Source organism: Kryptolebias marmoratus, linkage group LG20, assembly GCF_001649575.2.
Source record: "Kryptolebias marmoratus isolate JLee-2015 linkage group LG20, ASM164957v2, whole genome shotgun sequence".
NCBI lineage: Eukaryota > Metazoa > Chordata > Actinopteri > Cyprinodontiformes > Rivulidae > Kryptolebias > Kryptolebias marmoratus.
In genome coordinates this window covers 12,169,557-12,195,228 of record NC_051449.1, presented here as the reverse complement: position 1 = coordinate 12,195,228, position 25,672 = coordinate 12,169,557, and the positions used below count along the sequence as shown (strand labels likewise).

Below are 25,672 nucleotides of genomic sequence, written 5' to 3'. Positions count from 1 at the left end.
GCCCTGGGCTAGGGTTAGGGTCTCCTCAGGCTTGAAGGGGTTGGGGCCTATAGGCCCCAGGCTAGGGTTAGGGTCTCCTCAGTGTTTAAGGGGTTAGGGCCTTTTGGCCCTGTGCTAGGGTTAGGGTCTCATCTGGGTTTAAGGGGTTGGGACCTTTTGGCCCTGGGCTAGGGTTAGGGTCTCCTCAGGGTTTAAGGGGTCGGGACCTTTTGGCCCTGGGCTAGGTTTAGGGTATCCTCGGGGTTTAAGGGGTTGGGGCCTTTTGTCCCAGGGCTAGGTTTAGGGTCTCCTCGGGGTTTAAGGGGTTGGGGCCTTTTGCTCCTGTGAAAAGTTGCTGCACATCTTGTTTTATTTTGTATAATGACGAAGCTTTCCGTGAACTTCAACTGATATGATCGACTTTGTTTTATCCAGTCAGGTGCTGTCATGGCAGTACTCGCTGCAGTCTGTGCGAAGGTGCCAGAGGCCAAACTAGGCATAATCTTCCTTCCAATGGTCACTTTCACAGCAGGGAGTGTAAGTGTTTTACAGTTTTGATGCAGAACTAAGGATGAATGGTAGGGCACTGGTTGTTTTTGTACACTTTACTGCATATGATACAACCTGCAGTTCCTGAAACACATTTGTCTTCAGGCTCTCAAGGCGCTTGTGGCCATAGATACGGCAGGGCTCGTGTTGGGATGGCGATTCTTTGATCATGCTGCTCACCTTGGTGGAGCGCTCTTTGGAATGTGAGTCCCCAATTTCTCCATTTTATGTAGTATTAACGCTCAGAGCAAAAGCTAAAAAGTAGAGCCTTGATTTTCAGTGAGTATAGTTATATTTTACTGTCCATAATGTATCCAAATTGTACTATTAACAACATGATATTTACTCTCAATATACTTGTTTTGTTTAATGTTTTTTGGAAAGTTTTACACCTATTGTTGCATCCCTTTGCCTAAGTCTTTAAATGAGACTTTTGTGAGCTTTAAATTTTGTTTTAAAGGGATATACTTTTCTATTATGTCATTTCAGTAATCTCTTTATTTTGTCTTGCAGATGGTATGTGACATATGGTCACAAACTAATCTGGAGAAAGAGGGAGCCTCTTGTGAAAATGTGGCATGATGTGCGTTCATCAAGCAGCAGAGGATCTGGATCTGGTGGTGGAGGACCTGGACATCAGTAAGATCCCCTAAGACAGAGATTTCACTTCCTTTTGGGAATTACAAGGACCGTCTTAGTGATTGTTTTGGAGTGGGATTTGTTATACGGTAATAAATATAGTTTTCCAGCCAAAATTATCAGTGAGTTTTCTGACTGAATGCTATTCAGACTTGTAATTTAATAAGATCACAACAGCATTTTGTTGTTTCATATTTTCAGTGTTATATACACCTTTCCTCATGTCTAAAACTCTTGGTCATTACTAGAGTTAAAAATGGGTAAAAAAAACCTTAAAAATAAACACAATTTGTCATATGTACTTTAAAAAAATAGGCAAAATGCGAAGGACAATTTATTCGAACAGTACAGTTTTTAATTCATTCATCAATTATATTTAGAGAAAATAAGCATCTTTACTTAATCAGTTCACATCATACAACTTAAAAACATGCATACGTAAAAAAAAAATGATTGTCTACGCATGCATAGGCTTGAGCACAGTTTGTTTAGCTAAATATACAAAATACACTTGAGCAATCCAGTTATTTCTCCAAATTAGAATAGTTATGTCTCCTAGCAGTTCATTGTAGTTAAAAGTAGATGCAAAATTATACTTAATAAATCAGTTTTACAAACTAGGTAAGAAGTCAAAACCAGCACCTGCTGAGTTCCAAGTGACTTTACAATCCACTAAGAGTTGGATGTGCTGGTTTTTCCAACAGTGTCCACTACCTGATCAAATACTGATTATTCATTTAATTTGGCGGTGGGACGAAAAGTTTGTAAACAAGTTAATCACAGTGTGGGATATTATGATGAAACTGCTCAAAATTATAAAACAAAAAAAAATATATGTATATATATATATATATATATATATATATATATATATATATATATATATAAAAAAAAAAGAAAGAAATTACTATGTTTCACAAAAATATTAGTTTGTCTTGTCTTAAAACATTTCTGTTTTCTGCACCCATCAGGTAGCTGCTCAGGAGTTATTATTTTCAGATCACACAAGCATCAGGACATCAGCTGTATTACCAACCAAACACAAAGCACACCAAACTGTTTTTGAGCCTCTTTTAACTTAAAACCGTAACTTGGCACTTTTTCAACCCCTAGTTTTGTGATTGGCGTAGCTGGGGAAACCAAACTGAGAGATCATCAGATTGGAGTAGCGGAGCGGCATGGAGCCATAGATCTGTGTCAGCCTGTTCAGACAGTAGGACCTCTGGAGAAGGTGTTCAGGACGGTGCCACATTCCCTGGTACCCGCTGCTGGCGTCCTTCTCAAGACTGCGAAGGTCCACGGGTTTGACAAAGATGCCGGCGGCTCGGCTGTCTGTGCTCGAGTGTTTCCTTAAATACAGTGCTACAGCGAAGTTCACAGCAATATCATCGCAGTTCTGCGTTTCATCCACTAAGGAGTGTACTGCTTGGGGCTGGTCCTGGAAGAGCTGCAGGTAGTGTCGGTGAAAGAAGGCAGCACCAATTAAAACCATGGAGTACCTGCAGTTGAGAGGCAATTAAAAATGAGACCGAACCAAACAATAAACGCAGCATGTGAGGACAAAGGAGGACAACTTACACGTCGCCTCCAGCCATTTCTGGATTCTGCAGCTCAAAGCTGCCGTAACTGTACACTCCTCCAGGTGTGGAGACATGTTTTCGTGGGACAAATCCAACAATTTGATCTTGAAATTGCTGTGAAAGGTAAAAAAAACACTCATGTTGCGCTTGTTCCCATCAACAAAAAGGTGCAAGGTGCATTTAAATTATTACACGATGCTACAAAAGTAACATTAAAGTGAAAATGTTACATTACTGAGAATAATGCTCATTACCTTCCACACAGAGAAAGCAAAAGTGATGTCAGGAACACTAACGAGAGTGTCGTCATCCAGCATCAACACAGCTAAAAGGTAAAACAAAACGTTCAGATATCCAACAATATCTTGAAATAACCAATTACGTGTGCGCTATTTAAAGGTGAACTGACCATCAGTGGAAATCTCAGGGAATGCTTGTAGCCTGTTGCGCATTTGGTTGCTTGTCTGTTCCTTGAAGACAACCTGAACTGGATGGGGACCCAAGGAGTCCCACATCTTCACTGGCGTTTGCTCCCTGACGTTGTTCCAGACTATAATGATTTGCTGCAGATGAGGCGCCGCCTGGTAATGGTTCAGGAGCTTGAGCAGAATGTCCGTGCGATTATAGGTTTGAATGACGATGGTGAACTTGTCCTCGGCGGTGCCTGCGCGGCGGCTCTCTGCAGGGCCCTCCTTCTGCGACGCTGCCCGGCGCAGCACATCCAGGACTCCGACACCTCCATGGTCCTCAGCAGGTGGGAGCAGGGTTGTCAAGGCGACGCCCACCAAGAGGATCAGCAGGATTGGAAAGATGATGCACTTTTTCCGAACGCCTAAGCAGCATCGGGGAACCCTACATAAGAGGACCCAGCATTTAAACAGAAAATGATGAACTTGAACAAACTCTGATACTCTAATAACTGAGCCTTGAATAATGGAAGATATTAAAAAAAACTGCAGAATGTTAGGCTGATGCAAATGCCTGAGATATTAACTAATTCAAGCTGTTTTGTATATTTTTTTTCCAAACTTTATCAACAGCTTTTGCAAAGTACAATTCAGGGTATTATCAGCATTAATAAATAAATTATATAGTTAAGTATACATAACTGTGGAACCTTAATGAAGAAATAGAAACTAATAGCTACAAATACAACACTAATCAAGGCAAAAACAGATAAATACATTTTAAAATAGCAAGTGCTTCCAGATACATGAATGCACCACCTAAACTTTTCTATTAGCCATACCTTTAGTGATTTAAAATATTTAAGATGTATCCAAAACCAGAGAAAGAAGGAATATTACCTTCCAATTACAAGTATGAATGTGACACCTATCCAAAATAATGACAAGACTGTCTAAGATGTCTGAGTTCAAGTTGTAAAAATAGATATCACTATATTCCAAAAAGGGAATGGACATTTCCAGGGTTAGCCAATAAATTGAAAACATTTTAAAGTGCGTTGCCTTAATTTAGACTGGAATGGAGTAAGAAACATAAAAGCAAAGGCCTATTTTCCTTTAAAAAAAAGGTTTCCATAAGTTCTCCAGTCCGTGTGTTTACTGTGATGTGAGATTCCAAAATCTCAGCTGTGCCTTACACATATTTGTTGTGGTGACGTATGTTTTTTTTTTCCTTGTTATCTGCAAGCCTTAAACTTATTTTTTCCTACGTTGCATTATCTAAGTTTTGTCGTATTTCTACAACTTACAACTCACCTCATTTTGTTGGCTCTGCAAACATCTCGTCCCACTAGATGGTCGCCATATTGGCCGCTTCTCTACCCTCACCCACTGACTGACTGTTCTTGTATGGCAAGTCGGTTTATCATATAATAATAATAAGACTGGATATTCCAAAAATAAATTCATTTTAGTCCAAATGTACGTCAGTTATCCAGCATGACATTTAAAGTATCCACACAGAACATTTTGGACTTCTCTAACATCATTCTTCCAAGGAAAAAGGTTGCTTTTCCCATGCATTTGTATTTCAACTCCAGACATCCACAAATAGATGAACACTCTGAAAATCTGAAGAAAAAAAAAATCTTAGAGGAGACATTCACATTTATGATATCTACAATCTAATTGTTACTAGTCATTATTTCTTTTTTCAGATATTAAAAAATATATATTCAAAATTCCTCTGATATGAGTTTAAATTGTATAAATAAATGAATAACATATGTGGGTAAGTAGATAAGTACGTAAAAAAAATAATTTATATTATAACTAGTTAAAAACCTTTTTCGTACACTTGTAATGTAGTAGAATTCAAATATCTATATCTACATATATATTGTTGGGATACCATTTTGAATTTGAAGCATGAAGAATCGAACGTGTCTCCTCATTCAAAGTAATTGCTTAATAGTCATTCCTCAGAAGATTGCGACTATTGTTATGGAAAAATATAATGTTTAATGATGTTTGATGCACTGACGTAACCTTTTAGAATGTGTTTATCTGTTTTTAAGTGCTCGAGTAAACTTAGACAGAAGTACAGTCTGTATTTCTCAGGACGGGGCTGTTGGTCAAGGTATAAGATGCCACAAGGCTGGTTGAAACCGGATTCTGTCTCATTCTGGAGTGAAATGTAAACTTTTGAATGAACAGCTGCTCGGACGCAAAGGGGGAGTCCCAGCATGCAATAAATAGACAGACAAACATTCTGTTTGTGACAGCATTATCTGTTGACGAATGTGTTTGCGCTCCCTTGTTGGCACTTGTAATCAACTTTTACTCTTAAGAAGATTCTCAGTTTGAGCCTGGATTAATTATTTTTCCACAACAATATTCCCTAATCTCGTAGTGTTGGTCTTGTTTCTGTTGTATTGTCTGAACTGTTTACTGTTGGTTCTATTTTCTTGAGTTGGGTTATTTTTGTAATAAAACCCTTAAAGACAAAATTTGGATTCCTCCTTATTTGGTATAAACATTTCTAAATAGGAAGGATGTTCTTGTGGATGTCTGGAGATATTAATCCAATACACACGAATGNGGGGTGACTTCATTTGACCAAAGAGGGAAAGATTTTTAGACATTGTAAATATTTCTTTTAGCAATCTCAGTTGTGCAGACATTTATACTGGTGTGTATGTGGCCTTGGTGGGACGCCATTCATGAGATATAGAAAGTAATAACAGACGCTTGATATATTATTATATGTTAAAAGAGCTTGCCATACAAACGAGCTCGGTGGAAAAGTCCTGGGAAAAAGTCACTGTTTTTCTAGTGAGGGGAGGAAAGATCCGTGTTCGGAGTCCTTGGAGCCCGGAATGACCATATTTGGAAAGGAGGGTTGGGCTGGGCTTCATGCTTACAACCTGATTCGACAGAAGTGTCATGTGGCCTTTGGCATTTTTTTTCTTTCTTTTTTTGAGGAAGTAGCCTAGTTTCTCGAGTATTTGTGTTCAACCGTCTGTGTTTTAAAACAGAAAAAGCTGACTCTAGATAACATCTTTTCGCCGTAACGAGTGGAGGAATCCGTGCTGCAACAGAGACTGGGAAAATGCAATTAGTGTTAGTTGCGCATTCTTGGATCTTTTTCTTCAGGGTCATAAATCACGTGTTTGCTCATGAAAACATTGTGTTCTTTGTAAAAAAAAACAAAAAAAAAAAACCAATGTATTTAATAGAAGGCGTTTATATTATTTTTAATCATTATTATTAAAAACAGAATATTAATTCTTATTTCTCATGCAGGATTTCTTAAGCATGTCTTCAGTTCCAGTCCTGAGCTGTCCCACAGTCCCACTTTCCAATGGTTTGCAGATCCCAATACTTGGATTAGGTATGTATTACTGAGAAAACTATAAAATTGCAAACAATATTACACACAAAACTTAACTAACCCCCGAGCTCTAATTGTTTGGGGTAAGTACGGCCCAGTAGAAACTGAAAGTTTACCTCATAGAAGGAGTATTTACATTTGTAAATAATGTAAATGTTAAAAGAAAAACTTAATTGCAAGACACCTTGCCTAAGTCTTTATGTGTGGATGACAATAGGTTGTGCATGCCAACAAATCCCACAAACCACAGGAACCTTTCATACTTCTATGGCAATAAACCCTGAAAGCCCCGAAGTGTTTTTAAATTCAATAATGACAAACTGGTGATCACTCTCTTTGGTCCTTGTCCAAATTCTTTCAGTCAATTTGGTTCTAACCTTGGCAGTTGTTTAAATAGGTGGTGTGTTTGGGTTATCTGGGTCTCATGCTCTCCAATTGGTACACTAAATTATTATTCAACAGTTCTGCAACAATTCGTCCATGTAATAAATAAAGACTCAAACTTAATTACTACTCTTTTTACGTAAACTAAGCTGCATTTTATCTCGTACTCGCCATCAGGTACATCTCACTTTGGTGGATTTTCTCATGAGGCCGTTGTGTATGCGCTCACTGAGTGCAGCGTCCGGCACATTGACACAGCAAAGCGCTACGGCTGCGAGGAGAAACTGGGCAAAGCTATTAAAATAAGTGGAATCCCACGAAGGGATTTATGGATCACCAATAAACTATGGCCTGGAGACTATGGATACGAAGCCGCAAAAAGAGCCTGCCTCGAGTCCTGCTCAGAGATGGGGGTTGAATACTTTGGTATGAGATATGATTGATAAAACTGGGTAAAACACAAACCCAATAAAACCTATATTGATCTTTATATACTCATTGCAGTGCACAAATCCTCTTTTTTTTAAACTGTACCAATCTTTTAATCATAGTTGTTTTTTGTTTTTTTGCTACAATAAGAAAAACACTCTTCAACTCCCACAGTTGATTGTGTTTTGATATTTTCTTGTCTTTTGTTAAATTATCAGCCGGTCTCTCTTTTTTTTTTTCTTTTTTAAGATTTGTACATGATGCACTGGCCAGAGCCATTGAAACCTGGCTGTTCCAACAGAGAGATGAGAGCTGAAACATGGAGAGCTCTGGAGGAACTGTATAAGGAAGGTAATGTAATTAAAAGCTGACATCCCAGTGGCAGCCTGTCACAGTAGCTCTGCTCAAACTGTTGGTTTTATGTCGTCTGCACCATCAGATCCAAACTATTCAGCAGCGTTACAGCTGAATAGTTTTTTTTTAAATGACTTTATTTTGTAGCCACTGACATCCTTTAATAAGCTCGTAAATATTGCAACAAAAGAGTGGCGCATTATTCAGAGCTAAAATGATATCATTGTAGGGATTTGCCGTGCTATTGGAGTGAGCAACTTCCTGGTCAGCCACCTGAAACAGCTGAAGGAAGACTGCAGTGTGGTGCCACATGTTAACCAGGTTTATTCTCTTAAGCTTTCAGTTAATTGAAATTGTTTATGTGAAATGGATTTTGATTGAAACATTACTTGATAAATGGCTTGTTATGTAGCTATGAGCTGTTTAAATATGAGAATTAGATACAAATTATACAGTGTCTTTGAAATGGTCCTTGTGTCGATGCCCTAAACAATTTCGTGTGGTTGTTTGCCTTTCAGGTGGAATATCATCCTTTCCAGCAGCCCAATCACCTGATAGAGTACTGCCATAAAGAAGGGATAGTGTTTGAAGGATACAGTCCTCTGGGCAAAGGTCAGGTCCTCAGCAATCCCACTGTGCAACAAATTGCAGAGAAACACGAACGGACCCCGGCTCAGATCTGCATCCGCTGGAGCGTTCAGGTAGTCACATTTTGTACCATCCTTTCTGTCCTGATTACCGTTTCTGTATATCAGCTAAAGTTTTATTGTTTTCTAATTTATTTATTTTTTCAGAACGGGGTCGTCACAATACCAAAGTCTATCAAAAAGAATCGAATACAGGAAAACTTTCAGGTGAGTTAAAAGCTCGTTGTCTCTGTAGGTCGCAAGGTGTCAGACGTTGGCTCAGTTGCTTGAAAAGTGCGCACATATAAATAAAAGGGACAATGTGTGATGAACTGAACAATTCGCACTGAACGAACTATTATGCCAAGATGGTGCCTGTCTCCAGCAGTCATTGAGCATAAAGCAGGATGCACCTTGGACAGGTCACCAGTCCATCGCAGGGACACAGAGAGTCAATCATTCACACTCTCCCTCACACCTAGTGACAATTTAGAGTTACCAATTAACCTAACGTGCATGTTTCTGGACTGTTGGAGGAAAACCAGAGTACTCAAAGAACACCCACACAGATTGTTACAGACGGGTTTCGAGCCTGAAATTTTCTTGCTGTGAGCCAACATTTCTAAAATCTGCCCTGCCTTTTGTTTTTTTTTTTGTTTTTTTTATTGAAGACTGACCAAACATAAAAAAGGTTCTCATACCTTTTGAAAGCAGGTTTGTGATGAACCTCAGAACTCCAACTTTAACAGCGTATAATGCATGTAGGGTTTGCAAAGACGTACTCACTAATAATAAAGTGCAAATGAAAGTGGTGTCAACGAGGTGGTTGTTTAAAGAACCATCTGACATTAGATGGCAATGTTAGGACCCTTTAAGCACAAATTGTGCAGCAGTAGCTCATGAAGTGTTATTTTCACGAACAGATATGCCTCCAGAATTCTAACTTTAACGTTCATTGATAATTTTTGTTGTAATTTATGCAACAGTGGAGGTTAGTAAACATGACATTGCACACTATAAGTTTATCATGATGTGCTACTATGATAGTTCTTAGTCATTTTATTCAATTAAAAATAAGGCTTTTTTAGCAAAATCGTTCAACTGGTTGGTATGATTTGCTCTTAACCCAGTTACCTTGTTCAGCAGATCAGTAGAAGCCACTCTTGTGAGGTAACTAAACTAGTATTACCTAGTTTAAAAAAAAGGTAAAGCAAAGATGTGGAAAAGGAAATTTGTGACATGTAATCCATACATCTTTCACATATCAAAAATGCAGTTTGTAGTTATTACAGCGGAACAGAGACAGAATCAGCTGTCATCATGTTTGATTTTCTCCTACTGCCTCCTCCTCCGTCTCTCGCAGGTGTTCGACTTCCAGCTGGATGAGGCAGACATGGTCGCTTTAGGAGGATTACACGATGGGAGACATGTAACTTGGGATCCAACAAATGTGAACTGAAAATAAGTGGGAGTACGTGAGGTGTGTTTAGGCCAGTCCCAGTTCTCTAAGCAGCGGTTTGATGGCATAAACTTTGATTATTTTAGTTTAAATGAGTGACACTAATTCAAGTATTAACTTCATTTGACAAAATGCTGCATGAAAGATTCTACCAAAAATCATTTGGCTATTAGCTTAATGTATGCCCACTATGAAATTTCAAACTTGTGGCATTTATAATCTCAGATTTTGATAATTTCTGAATCTTGACAGTTGAGTTGATTCAAATATTTTACTCACGTTCAAAGAAATGTAGCTTGTTTTAAGCTATCCATAATTTTGCACGGTAAATTGTATGGCTGTATTTTTAAAATAAAAATGTCCCAAAAGGTGCATTTTTTTCTTTGTAAAGCTCAGATGGTTATTTATAGTTAATTTGAAACAATCAGATGATTTTGAATATTTAGAGGTTTCTGATAATTCCAAACTGACCTCTAGAGTCACCCTTAGATAAAAAAAATTAAATAAAATCTTACACACTAAAAAAAAAAAAAAGTGTTTTTATTTAGTTCAGGGGGAATGTGCCTTTATGAAAGATATTGAAAGGTTAGACAGTTTAGTAATAGATCTGAATAATGCATTTATGCAAATATATAATGAAAAATGATTAGGAGTGAACAAAAAGCTCCAAGACTAAAAGAAAAGAAAAAAAACTATTTTTTCCCCATCTGAACACAATTTATCAAGATGAATAGATCACAAATAGTGATGTCTAGACACTTTGTTTAGAAAAGTGAAAAACGTAACTGTTTGTCAAATAAAAACTTATGAAATCTAAAGTTTATCTTAAACTGAGTCCTTTAAAAATAAACAACACAAAAACAATTAGTTAGCAATATCATTTAATTTTTCCCCCTCAGCTTAGAATCACTGTTGCACATAAGTTACATTTTGTTTTCTCAATTTCACAGGTTTTCCTCTCTTCAAACTTCCAGTTTGACCTCTCTCTCGTATCAAACAACAAACAAAAAAAAAAGAAAGAAAAAGCAGATTGTATTATACAAAAATGCAAACCAATTTTCACACAGTGAATTCTTTTACAAAGTCATAAAATGGCGTAATAATGGCTACATCCACATTGGAGGAAGATAATTCTAGACATTCCTTAATGGAGTATAATATACATATAAAAACCTTTTTTTCTTTTTCTTGTTGAAATCAAACCTGTACCTTAATTTAAGAGATATTTTACAAGGGAGTAATAATATAAAAAATCCATTTGCAAATTTCCCCAGAAAGTCTGAGAATAAAATGTTGAGCCTCAAACAGCAGTAACAGAGGTCAGTGGTCAAGGTTGTAGATGGACATTTCACCATCGACAAGGGCTGTAGGCAGCAGTTCCACTCAGAAAACAAAACACACAGGACTAAAAGAAACATCTCTGCTTTTCACTCTAATGTAAACTCCCCCCATACACTACTGTACGAACGTTTTAAGCCAGAGGGTGTGTTAGGCTCAATTAGACCTGCAGAATCGGTGTTTTGGTAGTTCTGGTTGACTTAAATATGACGTGTGAAAAAAGCAAAAACGTTTATAGCAACACCCTATTTCCCCTGTTAAACTCTGCACGGAGTATTTTAAACTGGTGTCTCACATTAAGTTTTTATAGCGTCAAAGGTGGAAAAAAAAAGTATTTCATTATTTGTACTACTAAAGTGGTTGAACACATCAGCATTTAAGACCTGCAGGTCAGTAAATTTACTTAACTAATGTGAAAACATGGGAAAAAAAAAAAAGTATAAATCTGTACTGTTGGGTGTTTTAGATGCCTTTCTTTAAAGGAAATAGGGTACAGACTAATAAAGCCCATTTGTATGACTTCTAACTTAAAAATTAGGTGTTAATTTTAAGTTTACTTCTGAGATCTCGCGTTCCTCAAACAAAAAAAACGTAAAGAAGCATTACAGATAAAACTAAGGCTAACTCTTCACATGAGACTTCCAGGTGTTTCTCTTTGGGGCAGTGGTGGGCGCAAAAACCCGTTCCAAAATCTCAACACTTTTGCCCTGTACAGCACAATTTATGGGGGGGTAACAAAGAAAAAAAAAAAAAAAAAGAACTTAACTCAGGGTACATTTACCTACAATACAATCTAGCGCACACACAAAACATCTCCATATAAATTTTTCAAAATTACAGATTTTGTCTTCTTCGGAAGCATAATCTATAAAGAACATCTTTGTTTGAACACAAAAGATTAAGTGAACACACATCAATGCACACAGAGGTCCTTCGTCTGGGAAAGGATAAAGTCTGTGTTGGCAACCAGTGGACAGAAAAAAAAACAAAAACATTTTGCTGATTCTAAGTAGAGATCATTTAATATAAATGCTGAGCAAGTAGAGTAAAAGGTGGCACATTAATAGTGCTTTAGTATATTAATGTATGTATACATACTCATATGTATAAGTGAGCTGTGTACCTAAACAATAAATGTAGCAAGGAGCAGCCTGAGGCTTTAAGTGTGGTTGGAAACATGCACAAAAACAGTCAAATAAAAAAAAAGAACTAATATGGTGGCAATAAATTGGAAGAGGTGCTCTTTAAACCCCAACGTGGATGTCAGACACAAAAGTATTTGTATCTATTTAACTTATCAGTAATCAGGGATTTGTCAAAGTGTACGTTTCTCGTTATCCCTCATCTGACCAAAATGGAGGCTCAACAACGAACTAATGTTGACCCAGAGGGTCTTTCTCCTTTAACCGTTCAAGCACAATAACCCACTGTGAGTGAAGCTTTAAACTGTTGTCAATTCTTCTAACTGAAGGCAAAGAGCTGCTGAACATCAGAGGTAAACAATTTATATAATGGAGAGCGCTCTAACAGTAATGATGGTGATGAAGACAGTGTGTTATACAGAATAACAAAAAACGAATCAAATTCACTTTTCTGTCAGTCTTCATAAACACATTCAGTACAAATTAAACAAACTTATCCAAAATGATGTCCGGACAGCAGGGTCGGATGATTTTTGTTCAAGTCTCAGGAACTCGCGCTGCCGTTTTAAGCTGTAAACATGATTTCAAATGTACTGCGCAGCGAAAACTGAAGCCACGGTCAGCTTTTAACGTAAAGCTAGGGGGAGTTTTCCTCTCAGAACAGAAAGAATGACACGTTCTCAGTGACGTTTTAGAAAGCTTCCACAAGGTAAGCAACACCACCCAAAATCATAACAACGTAAAGCACAAAAACAATCAATTTTTAACAAAAAAGAAAGAAAAAAACAACAACACAAGGGAAGGCAACTTCATAGAAGTTATGAGAACAAATGACAAGATAATCCCAATGGGGAGGCCTTTGTGTGGCCAGATTAGACGCTCTGATGAGGGAAAAGCTTTTTTATTTTTTTGTTTTTGCCCTGATGTAAAGTTAATACTCATTCACATGACTCCCAAAGCACAAAGATGTACTGTCAGCCTGGTATTGTGCAGTCCCTCAAAAAGTACTTTTGAGGCCGTTGTAAAATTTCACAACTGGCTGGAGCTTAACGTACTCAGGAGCGCAAAAGGCAGCTGAACCAAAAACCACCTGAAGATCATACCACAACCAAGAGAAGCACCTAATATTCCCTTATAAAAAACAAAGGTCTCCGTATTAAAAAAAAAAAAAGTTGTTGCAATCTTTAAAACAGAATGCCTCACTTAAATATATACTGCTTTCAAGTATGAAACAGACGTGTTCATAAAATGTGATAATAAAAATGATACTTCCTGTGGCTGACAAGGAAATGCGTGGGGTGCAACACTTTATTTGTAAAACACTTCACATGTTTATTTTTGGCCGACTCCAGGTGGAATTTGAGCTGCGTTTCCCTCCTCAGGCATCTAGATCTGGGCAACTTTTCGTTAGGATTTTGGGGGTGAGTGCCGCGCTCGTGCCTTAAAACGCAGCCACAAGTCACAAGACTTTAAGAAAAGTTCCTCAAAGAGTGTGTGTCGTGGCTGGGCTTCATATGTGCACATTTGTATGTAACCGTTTCTTCACATGTACGAAACTACAACTAAACCAAAAACTAAAAAAAAAAAAAGGGGGAGAATCTTTATATTTGCCTCCGCTGCTCCAATTGAAAAATGAAACTCTGCCTAGTTTGAGTCGATGTAAAATAACATTGTCAACATCACCACCATGTTTTCTTCCTGATGTATCCATTGTGAGCCTTGTTAATTAAATCCCAGTACAAAAAAAAAAACAAACAAATTAAGAAATAGGAACATGCACAAAAAATGTTATCATATGCTCTGGTTTCCAGGCAAGGAAAGTCATTAAAAAAAGCTCATTCACAGAACAAAAAGAAAGAAAATTCATCACGGCAGATACTGCTCATCTTCTAAATAGAATTGGTGTATTGGTGACTGTGCATGCTTTTCAACTGAGCGCCTTGTGTGTATAAGTGTGTGTGTGTGTGCGTGCGTGAGTGTATAAAATGTGTATGTGTGTACTTCCTAAGAGCAGGAATGGACAACGCCATTCTTTTGCATCTCTGACCCAGTGGCACCTGAATCAGAACACAAGCTCAACGCAGACGCCTTGGTTGTCAGTGACAGCATGGACCCGCCCACTGCGCTTTCTTGCAGGCTGCTGGAGCCGTTGGACACCTCGCTGAATCAGGAACAGAAGAATAAAACATAATACATTTCTTTTCTTTGAATAACCCTTTAATGCTTGACCCCTTCTTCTTATTTGGTTAAAGGGGACGTTAAAAGATAATTTTTAAAAAGTTCAACTTTGAAGAGGGTTGTGATATTAGAAACCTAGCTCAGAGTAAAATTATTCATCCTTCAAACTTTTGTCTCTAATCACTTCTTAATCTCAATCTTCTGACATTCGACCCCAAAAACATTGAATGGAAAGTGAAGTGAGCAGAAGCTAATTCCACTCCAAAAACAAGAGATCTAAACTTGGCTTTTTTTTCTTTTTACAAGTTTAGGAAATGTATTTTTGTACTTGATTTATCTGTTCTTTTTCTTTAATCAAAGCATGTCAAAATAACTGCATTTAGAGATAAGGAAATAACTCAAATTTGGTAAAGATATGAGGGTAATATGCTTTCTTTAAAGATTACCTGTGCTCATACTTACCCAAGAGCTAAGGAGATTTCTTCCAGCTGAGTCTGGTGCTCTGGTTGTCCATTCTCTGCAGGCTTCATTTTGTACTGCTGAACATCATGGGCTACTTGGTTTTCCTGCTTTGTAAATGAACAAAAAAAAAAGGCAAGTTAATTACAACTTAATTAAATTATTAAAAACATCTAATGATGCTCAAAACGAACTGCCATACCAAAGCCATCTCACGGGTCCTCTTGCCAATTTCTCTCTCCACCTGGTGGAGCTCCAAGCTCAGCTGCTCGCTAGACACAGCCGGTGCACTTGCTCCCCCTGCTGGCCACTTGGGCTGTTGCTGCTGTGAGGCCACAGCTGACTGGCTCTGGCTGGTCTGCGCAGTCTGACTTGCCAATGCACTTGCTTCCCTCTGCAGGAGTAAAGAGTTACTGGCAGCCTGCAATATTCAGACAGCAAGTGAGGAGCGTTAAGTGTGCCGACTGGAAATTTTGGGCAATATTTAGAAAAAATAAAAATAAATAGAAGATACCAGGCGAGTTTGTCTCTGTAAAGATAAGTTAACTCAATTCGGTGATCTGGGAATATTCCAAAATCACAAAAAGCTGAATAATAGTATTAAGAAAAAACACTTGACAGACTTTAGTTTTAAAGTCATACGAACCTCCATGTTGTGCATCTGGGTCTGCTGAGTGATCTGCTGGTTGACCTGCTGCAGCTCAATCTTTAACTGTTCTCTGTCTGGGGCTCCCATGGGCAGGCTGAGGGAACAAAAATACAGTTAGATTTGTTCCACAACAATTTTGGGTCACAAACCTAATTTTAAACCTATATTTAAAAGGCCGTAAACGCCTAATTAGTAAAATCGTGACATTAATAATTGTGTCCAGGGTCGCTGGAGATAGGCACCAGCTCCCCGCGACCCTGCATAGAAAAGCAGGTAAAAGACAACGAATGAATGGATGATGTTGACACTTTACAAATCAATACTAAGAATAAATAAATAAATAAAACACAGGACTCACCGATCAATAAAGTGTCCCTGAGAGGAGGAGGCAGTTGGAGGGGCAGGGTATGACGCTCCACCCCAACCTCCATGACTTCCGTATGAGTATTCTGCTGGAGGCAAGGTGATCATAACAGAGTGAATACATTAATAATGTAGCAAAGATCAGCAGGAGTTGATGACGACAGTTGCAGCTCAAATGTTCATTAGTCATTAAACCGACTGCGCTGTTTCGTACCTGGCATGGCCATGTGTTTGGAGTTGGGGTTCTGGGGAGTGGCAGCCATGGCTTGCACGGGGCCAGTAGTCTGATAGCCTGTCTTCGAAGTGCGGGAGATGGCACCAAAGCGTGACACAGTGGGCTGGGGACCAAACGGTATAATGGGGTCATCATCCTTTACTTCTGCACTCCTCCGAGGAGCCTCCAGTGATGGTTCCCTCAGACCTTTAGGCTCCACATTCTTACAGGAGAGAAGACAGCAGAAAAATGAGATTTTATTACAAATAGACTAAGAAACATGTCTTTTTCTTGTTTAATAGACCAAAACTACTATTTGTAAGAGTATAAAAAGTCTTGATAAAACAAAGTCAAACAGCATACTGACTTGTAAAAAGATCTCACCAGTTATTTAGTCCACAACTAAACTGAATAAAATGTGTTAAGCCTAATCATTTATCTAAGAATATGCCACATTTTCTATCCCTGGCGTCAAAAACAGGAATCCCAAACTTATGACTAACAAGCCATTCATCTTAACTTACCATCATCTCCATGGTACCAGGAACAATTACATCTTTGGGTTTGGCATCCTTTGTGCCAATATATGAGCCAATAGTTTCACAAGACCAGGGGGAGTACTGCCCTGCGTAGTCTGGCTCTCTGCATTTCACCATATTTTTGGAGCTCTCATCCCCATACTGCAGACAAGCAAACAGATTCAAGGAAAGTTAAAAAAACGTTTTTTAGAGTGCTAAAATAATAATGAATGTGGACAACATTACTGCTAAATGTGTGTGGAACAAATTGAATTTTGTGCTTACCTCAGTTGGGTAATCAGTGGGGAAGGGATGCGAAAGAGTGGGGGAGGCAGCAAATGGTGGAGGGGAGATCACCTTTCTTTCCTCCAGCTGTGATATCAGCTCCTGCCGACGTCGATGCAGGTAGTCCAGGCTGTGCTGTGGACCGCTGTATGTTGAACCCTAAGATATAAACAGAAATATCACTTATGCACTGAACAGTTCATCTTCCAGAATCCCACAAAGACTCCATAAGGATAATGAAGAGACTTAACAAAGTCTTACCCTGACATAAGTCCTCATAGGTGGAGGCTGGGCTCCTTGTGGATAGTAGACGTCTGGTGGGTATCGATCCCGGACACTAGGCTCCGGGTGGTACATCGAGTTAGCCTGCCCTGCTGACGGCGGGGGAACATCCAGAGGTGCTGGACTCATTTTCACAGGTGGGGGTGGTGGGCCGCTGTAGGTTCCAGGGCGACCTCTGTCGTAGTGAGGTGGGTGAGGATAGGAGAAAGGTGGGCCAGCGTGAGGGGCTGGGTAGGCTCGCTCTGGATGACCGTAGCTCGCGTAAGGGTCGTGGTAGGGGGGTCCTGACTCACTCGGAGGAAGAGGGTTACGGATGTATGGATCTCGAGGAACATATTGTGGTGCCTGTTGGTAGGGGTAACCTGGGAAATAAATGTAAATTTTAAAATTAAGTAAAAAATATATTTATTTTTTTTTCTTTAAGAGAACTCTGGGGCAGAAAAGTATATCCAGTTTACTTGATTCCTACCTGTTTGGTACTGAGGGGGTTCATACTGAGAGGCAGGTGGGGGGCGAGTTTCATAGCATATATCAGGGAGTTGTGGTTGGGGATACACCGGTGAACCCCTGGCTACCACAGGCAAATGCTTCACTCCTGATATGTGATCTGTTGGCATCCTTGGGTGAGCCATTGAATGATGCGCCATAGTCATTCCAGGTTTGGACATGGGGTCCAGGCTGCAGGAATAAGGCAGGTCAAAATACATTTCAGATTTAAAATTTATATCTTGTTCTACAAAAACAAAAACTCACTCAATAGATTCCACCAGTGTAAAAATAAATAAAAATGTTTTTTTTTTGTTTTGTTTTTGTCTTTTATATACTGTCCTCTTTTCTACAGCTGCCAGCTAAAATAATTTCCAGAAAACGCCACACTCACACGTCCGGTGGTGATCCTGGAACACTTGAACTTCCTACATCGAGCTTCACAGGTTTACGGATGATCTCGTAGGAAACGGCGTCAGTGCCTCGAGCAACTAGTTGGGGCAAATTTGGCGCGCCGCCACCATTGACGACAGGCGAAATCTTTCGGCTCACTGCTACATCAATAGGAAGGTTGTCATCTGGTAAAAGCCCCGAGCGCGTTATTGCACGCTTGTTCATCTTACGATACCTGACAGAAACGGAGTGCGTTAGAAACGAGCACAAAAGCGACGGCGGATAGTGAGGCAATGATACAGCCGAATACGTTGAAGTCAGGCTCACTTCTCCAATTCTTCCTGAGAGTGGGCAAAAGTGCAGCTGGCTCCACGAGGACATCCTCCTTTCTGCTTCATGTCGCGGCACATGTATGTCTTGTATTTGCTGTGCTGAGGAGGCTGGTGGGGAAGGAAAAAAAAGCACACAAACAAAAACAGAAAGCTTAACTTTTTGTCTTCAAGTAAAAACCTACATTAGAAATAGAAGTTGTATGGAAAAATGCAAAACTATCCGTCTAATGCTCTTTTCAGTCATGAGTTATGCAATAACTTTATCAATCTCTACAGAAAACAGCATTAAGGTATTTCAAATTTTTTTGTCACTAACATAAATGTTCCTTCTACCATCATGTTTGTTACACCTTCATTTAGACATAATGGACAGCACCATGTTGTAGGATTGTCTAGGTACCACATTCTATCTAATGTTGTTGTTCAAATTTGTTTATTAATGGTATTTCACTTAAATGTTTCAGTATATCTATTTTTGTCCCCTGCTGGGTGATGTGTTTACATAGAAAATAGTTTGGGTGCACTGTTTTGTAATTTGCAAAATATATATTTTTTTAATCTAAAGTTCAAAATCAAGGCAAAGTGATTGTGATTTTACTGTAAAACACCATGAAATTATATTTTTGCCATATATCCCACCACTAGATGTAACACTGAAAACTTCAACAAGCTTCTACCACATTTAGGGTTGATCACCTGTCACAATATCTGTTGGCAACCCAGAAAAAAAACAACTAATAACTAAACAAATTAAACAGTCTTTCATTTACTCTGGTTTTCAAGTAATAAGTTGAGCCACCAAGTACCAAAATAGTATATTTGTAGAAGTCTTTTAAACCTACTTGTTGGGGATCAGCTCCTTTCTTGCTATGGTTCTGGATGAAGTCCACCAGGCCATGTACCACTGTTTTCACTGCCACCAACCCTTTCTCAAGCTGCTCCCATGTAGGAGGAGGAGCATCTACAAACAGGGGAAAAATATATATAACGGGGAAAAATAATTCCAAGGTCATACCCTAAATTAACACTTGTAATTACAAATAGCCGTGTTTCTTCTTACATCATTGTAAGTATGCATATTTCTTACCAGGACTGGGATCAATGTTTGCCAGTAGTTCTAAGTGGGGGCGCAGCCTGTTGAGGTTGGCAGGGTCTCCAGTCCTCTGCAGTGCAATTGTCAGCTCCTGGACACTCTGAGCAAAAGATGCTGGAGTCTGCAGCTATGTGGGACATACAGAAAACAGATTAAAAAATAAAAACAAACACAAATCATTCTCTGTGGAATTACATTGTGGATGAAATTAAACTGAATACAGCTAAAAAAAGCAATCTGTTGAATACCTTATCGATGATAGACTGCATGTGTGACTTGTGAGACTGATCTCCATACAACAGAGAGGACCATTGGTCAGGGGCAATGCGCAATCCACCCTCCATGGCAATCTGAACAATCTGAGAGTCGTGCTCGCGTCGCAGAGCTTCGTACGTACGAAACTCTTCTTTCAGTTGCATCAGAGATGAATCTTCATCACGTTTGGTAACCTAAAGCATCACAGAAGAGGGATTTGTAAATAATGCAATGACAAAGCCACACATTTTGGGTAAACTCATTCTAACGAATATCAAAATGCATTACTCCTTATTGTCAGTCACAGGCATACCTTGAAGCAGGAAGCTCTATAAAGGAGCTGTACCACATGGCCTATGCTTGTTTTAGAGGCCTGAGGGAACCGTGGCTCAAGCCTCTGGACTACAAAGAGAACTAACACCTTCCTGGACAAAGCAGAGCCATCTTCTAAAGCAAGAAGGACCAACTTTAGAGCTTCTTCTTGCATTGCTGCGAGACAAAATGCAAGGGTTACAACAGAAACAGAACAACAGCCTCAGATATTTGATTTGAACAAAAATAAACAGACTGCCTGCGTGGTGGCTTCACTTCGCAGGTAAGTGACAAATACCTGGGCCAAGAAACTGACAACCTCGTGCACGGACAGCAGCCCACAGATTGGAGGAGAGCTGCTGAGGATTCTGGTGTTGCAAGATGAGCTCTGTGACAGTTCGCTCTCCAAGAGAGCGGGCAGCCCTCATGGCTCGAACACGGCCCTCTTCTTCCACCAGCTGGCAGTGAACCAGAGTTACCAGCTTCCTCTGCATGGGTCGACTCAGCATGCTTTGGGTTGTGCTGCTCAGACCCACACCTGGAATTAAAGGGGAAGGTTACTGCATACTAATCTAACACATAAAAGCACTGTAAGCTGATTCCCCTTTTGTACAATGCAATAATTCTGGCAACACCTCCGAATTTTTGGCATCTCACAACAACAGCAGCAGATAATATACAAAAAGTTTAAGTACCTCGAGTGTTGCTGAGGGGTTTGAGGTAGAGGGCCAGTTCCTCCACACACTGCCTTGCCACCTCATAATTCTGTGTGTCTTCTGGACTGGTGATCAAGGCAACTGGCTGAGCCTTAGGAACCTGCAAGGAAGAAAAATAATCAAAAATTTTAGTACAATTGACACAAATATGTTAAACTGGATATCTATTACTACTTAGTGGGCAAATATGACAGTGTACATCGTCAATTATGTAACATTATTTGAGGAAATGTTTTTACAAATAAACAAATCATTGCTTAATAAACAAAATTTCATATTGTTAAATTAAAACAGTTTTATACTGAACAGTCAAGTATGATAAAAGATTTTAAAAATGGTCCTGAGAAGTATATTTAAAAAAAAATACTTTCTCTTCATCAAATTTTACTGCAATGCCAAATCAGCAAAATTCTTATATTCTTATTTTTTCTCTCCTATGGTACTTTTTTGCTGCTCAATGAAAGGCCTTATTTACCATAATTATGTGCATTTTTATGTCCAGGATAACTGCTTGTTTTCATTGGGTATTTTTTATATTTAAAAGCAATGACAAAAATGAGGAAGTTGTCTTTCATCCTGAATATTAGGGCTATGAGTGGCAACACTTTCAGCTGCAAAATTCAGACCACCAGTTTGGCAGAATATGTATTAATAATTAGCAATTGTTTAGGCCTGTGGACATTGTGGCTGACCTCAACACGGCAACCACTATTTTACCTCTGAGAGTGCAATAAACAACCACTGCCTGGAGGCCTTCAAGCATGAGATGCAGACGGGTGCTGCATCGCCCTTGGTACAAAATGAACACATGTTGCAAAGGTTTCCTTTGGATAAAGTGAATGCTGCAGGACCAGGAAATCACACAAAACTTTCAAAAGGCGAGTAATTCCAGTCTATAGCAGTAGAATGGAGGGTTCGGGCCTCAGAGCCAAATCACAACCATGCTAAATCATCTCAGTCCATTCTCCAGTATTATCTCTTAATGGGTTTTATTGGGCACAAACCTACGTCTCCAATGCACTTCCCAGATAAAGCTTTGTTTGCGTTTCAGCTGTAAATTATGTTCACTTTTGCCCGTTTAGACAAACACTGTGGTTGGCCTACACGAGAAGTGACTTCCAACAAATCACAAAATTCACTATTTTATAAAATGAGCAAGAAAACAATTACCACTAAAAGTAAAAGCAAAACAAACAAACAAACAGTACAATCAGCCAGTGAAGGCAGGAAACACAAGCATTTGGATGTACATCTAAAAGGTAAATAAATGACTCACTCAACAAAGTACTACTGCATTAATCTTAACGTGTACCTTGAATGATAAAAAGAACAAGAAGTTAATGGAAATTACCGATGCTGTCACATGTTGTTAGGCCAAGACTTTAAAGTCCATCCAGACAGTGTTTAAATTTTAAACAGGTTTGTTTGTGTTATCACTCTTCACAGGAATATTTAAAATATGAGCTCTAATTTCTAGAGGTATTGAGGTAATGAACAGAAGGTAACAAAGATGAAAAATATTCTCCTTGACAGTGGGGCAGTGGTTAGCGCTGTTGTCGCACAGCAAGAAGGTCGCAGGTTCTTCTCCTGGTCTTTCTGTGTGAAGTTCACATATTCTGTATGTGCATACTTGGGTTTTCTCGGGGTACGCCGGTTATGCATGTTAGATTAACTGGTAACTCTAAATTGTCTCTAGGTGTGAGTGAGAGTTGAATGGTTGTTTGTCTCTATGTGGCTCTGTGAAAGACTTTGCGATCTATCCTGGGTGTCCCCCATCTCTCGTACAGTGCCTACTGGAGGTTATATCATCAACACTGATATGTATTTATTTTTTATAAGAAAGTGTGTTATTGTTTTGTTTTGAATTGTTTTAGGTCAAGGTAGCATCAAGAACTTGAGAATTGCATTGGAGTTTGAAGTTACAAATCTCTCCTAGCTTAATATTTTAATCTGTGTAGTACCCTATCATGTAGTAATTAGCATACATATACAAGACATTTAATGAAAAGACATTTGCGGATGAGACACTGACATTTCCCATTACTACGCAGTCTGAACTCGGAAAATCGGGCATCCGATGTGCCTTGCCCCATTGGTCAAATATTCCCTCAAATAATTATAGCGTTACTCACAATTCCAGCAGTCAGTAAGCCAATAAAACACAAGCCACGGCTCAATAACTGCAGCATGACTCATAAAGGAATCCCCATGTTAGGACGATTGAGTAAAAGCTCAAAGATTACAGTCTACAAACTGTTTCCAGAAGGAAAAAAAAAAACACAAAAACAAAACAAACAAAAAAAACCCCACACTGAGACTTGCATGCTATCTTATGATGCTTTGTGACTAAAATACGCTGTTGGGCAGTAAACAAGAACAAGGGTTCTACGAAAGTTATTTGAACAAACAATGACAAAAACACAAACTTTTGTCTTACCTGGCCTCCCACCAACTGCAACAGGGCTGTGTTGACAGGTAACTGCTCAATGTCTGTGCTGATGGCTGTCTGGTCAAAGGGACAGGCCTTGCGGTGCAACTTGTTCAGGCACATCTTGCAGACAGTATGTCCACAGCCCAAGCTGATGGGCCGGCGAACAGTCTCTTCGAACGTCTGTGTGCAGATTGGGCACAGCAGAAACTCTGTCCATTGTGGCGCTTGCACTGGCATGGTTAAATGTTGATGGGATGGGTGTGTATAAAGGTAAGATTTAACACAAAGAAAAATATAATAATTATATATATAGATATATGGAAGATTCCACTGGAATCAAGATTTTTTTTTTCTTCCGAACTCAATCGTTCTTAAATGTCCTCACACATTGTGGATGTTGGATCACATCTCGTGATGAATACTGTGAAACAGAAAGAAAAAGTGAATAAAAATTATGAAAACATTCAGTGATGAAACCGATTGTGAACACATGTAAAAAATGTAGTCTCATAATGGCTTTATCTTATCAGCGAAGTGGTTTTTACTGCATGTTCTGTGTAGGGACATCTAGTTTCACACTCCAGACATCAGTTTTGACAACGTCAAGAGCTGAGCTTATCTTAACATTGTAACTTTCTGCTGTTGACCATATTCAACAATTACTTAAAATAAAACCGAGGAGAATCTGAGATTAATCAGAATATGCTAAAAGAAATAAGCCCTAATGATCAAAAGATGACAACAACAGCTGTGTGGCCTACTTACAGGAGCTTGTAGCCACCATGGACAAAGGGTAAAAATGGCTAACTTACAAGTGCCTCTGTCTGTGCTATCTAATGCAATGAAGACGGCGTTTGGTTTTAAAAATAAAATCAAGGATTTATTTGACTCTCATCGACGAACGTGGTACATGCGTTGCAGCAATCTCAGCGTTTTGTTTAACGCGAATTACAGTGTTTGTGATTAGGCGATACGTTAGCTAACTTTTAGCTACCTAAGCTATGGGTGGCTAATTGTCAAGCTTAGCTTAGCTTGACGAGTAAACGTCGCTGGATCAAAAACAATCGCTTCACAATTTTGAACCTAATGCTGCTTGGTTATTATGTAGTTACTATTCCTACTATAACCGCATACGTATAATCACAAAGCTACCAAGAACACGAGTTGCTATGCATAGTTCTTGGAAAGGAAACGATAGTACAGGAACCGTAGACCATTTGACTTGCAGTCATTATGTAACGTTAGCATTGACGCTAACAAGCAGACATAGTACACAAAAAATAAGTAAACTGGGTAAACTCACTATTTCGATGCAACAACAAACAATTATTAAGCTTTATAAAGAATCTGAGGTAATATTTTGGGTTGACTAATAAAATGCTCTGCTTGTCAGAATAAGCACGGAAGGCTAACAGGTTAGTGAACAAATAATGCTCCTCCGTACACTTTAGCTCGTTAGCTAAATATGTTAGCAGCAACTATCCATCGCTACGCGTCATTAATGTGACTAAAACTACTCAATCGGCGTCAACAATCAGTATCCAGCATAGCAATAAAATCATACACATTGATACAACTCACTTAATCCAAAGGACTTAGAAGTATTTCATCTTTCTTTACTAAACTGTTGCGATATTTTCCTGCCATGTCGACTGTGCAGCTTCGTTGCTGCTTGAAGGGAGGGTGACAATTCGACGAAAGCTAGCTAGCTGGCTAGGTGTTGTGCTGAAAAATGCAACCCAGTCGTGAGACGCGCATCCCAAAGTACTTTTATTCAATAAAAAAAAGTGTGTAAAAGTCATATGACAAGCAATGCTGCGTGAATTTGCACTTCCTAAAACATTTTTTACCATATTTCTAAACATAGTTGGGGCTGATATAATTAGTAAATGGTGTTAACTTCGTTGTTGTAACTTTTTCTTGTCCAGTAATAGCAATGTGTGTCTTAAAAAGCCCTCATACAGGCCTACTAGGCATGCATATCTTGATAAAATAATCTTAGACAATTGTACCCTTAAAGACACTAAAAACTAAGATTCACCTTGTCACCTTTAATGTTTACCTAATTTTATAATTGAAAACAAGTGCATTAAAAATGCGCTTCCGGGGATGCTTTATTTCGACACAACACCAGCTGGGCAAGTTGCCATTGTATACGTGCGCGTACTTGCGTGCGGGGGCGCGCGAACCGACGTTCAAACAATGCCCTCTACCGTCGTTGGACCGCATCGCAGCTGAAACAAAAAAAAGTGAGCAGCATGATGTTGTGAAAACTTACAAAGAAAAAAAAAACTTATCAAACTGAAAGGACGCCGGGCAGATAGGAGTGTCCTGTTCTTTTAATAGAAACATAAGGCAGCATATGTATCTGAGAGACCATAATGAACAACAAGTAAAGGAATAAACGTTAAAATGCTCGGTTAACATCA

At 39.0% G+C, this 25,672-nt stretch overlaps 4 protein-coding genes across 10 annotated transcripts in view; 2 read left to right on the top strand and 2 right to left on the bottom strand.

Annotated features, from left to right (window-relative positions):
* Nucleotides 1-1,789, top strand: part of parla (presenilin associated, rhomboid-like a) — a 13,794-nt gene extending 12,005 nt beyond the window's left edge. The window contains exons 8-10 of the mRNA XM_037982039.1: nt 415-516; nt 634-731; nt 1,042-1,789. Of these exons, the coding sequence (XP_037837967.1) occupies nt 415-516; nt 634-731; nt 1,042-1,171 (330 nt within the window). The 3' untranslated portion in view covers nt 1,172-1,789. The remainder of the gene's footprint in view (nt 1-414; nt 517-633; nt 732-1,041) is intronic.
* On the bottom strand, nt 1,489-4,550 carry extl2 (exostosin-like glycosyltransferase 2). The gene is made up of 5 exons (XM_017422392.3): nt 4,469-4,550; nt 3,157-3,599; nt 3,002-3,072; nt 2,746-2,861; nt 1,489-2,666 (listed from the first exon to the last, which is right to left on the bottom strand). The coding sequence occupies exons 1-5, from the start codon at nt 4,471-4,473 to the stop codon at nt 2,270-2,272; spliced, it is 1,032 nt and encodes a 343-aa protein (XP_017277881.1). The 5' UTR covers nt 4,474-4,550; the 3' UTR covers nt 1,489-2,269.
* Nucleotides 4,551-6,106: 1,556 nt separating this feature from the next.
* zgc:110366 (uncharacterized protein LOC550476 homolog) lies at nt 6,107-10,169 on the top strand. Its single transcript, XM_017422389.3, has 8 exons — nt 6,107-6,274; nt 6,458-6,545; nt 7,107-7,355; nt 7,608-7,709; nt 7,942-8,033; nt 8,231-8,413; nt 8,507-8,566; nt 9,702-10,169. Exons 2-8 carry the CDS (start codon nt 6,470-6,472, stop codon nt 9,795-9,797), a joined length of 858 nt encoding a protein of 285 aa, XP_017277878.1. The 5' UTR covers nt 6,107-6,274; nt 6,458-6,469; the 3' UTR covers nt 9,798-10,169.
* A 492-nt stretch (nt 10,170-10,661) lies between these two features.
* rc3h1b (ring finger and CCCH-type domains 1b) lies at nt 10,662-24,978 on the bottom strand. 7 transcript variants are annotated; one of them, XM_017422504.3, is made up of 20 exons: nt 24,825-24,978; nt 23,250-23,664; nt 20,792-20,912; nt 20,395-20,634; nt 20,098-20,273; nt 19,778-19,978; nt 19,524-19,656; nt 19,279-19,397; nt 18,432-18,544; nt 18,106-18,339; nt 17,695-17,903; nt 17,205-17,587; nt 16,944-17,102; nt 16,665-16,820; nt 16,141-16,363; nt 15,922-16,015; nt 15,561-15,657; nt 15,117-15,335; nt 14,918-15,024; nt 10,662-14,438 (listed from the first exon to the last, which is right to left on the bottom strand). In XM_017422504.3, the coding sequence occupies exons 2-20, from the start codon at nt 23,478-23,480 to the stop codon at nt 14,282-14,284; spliced, it is 3,372 nt and encodes a 1,123-aa protein (XP_017277993.1). In that variant the 5' UTR covers nt 23,481-23,664; nt 24,825-24,978; the 3' UTR covers nt 10,662-14,281. The 7 variants fall into 7 exon arrangements, with proteins under 7 accessions (XP_017277993.1, XP_017277995.1, XP_017277996.1 ...); XM_017422506.3 differs by having other exon boundaries at nt 14,918-15,021; XM_017422507.3 differs by having other exon boundaries at nt 15,117-15,308.
* Nucleotides 24,979-25,672: the final 694 nt, after the last annotated feature.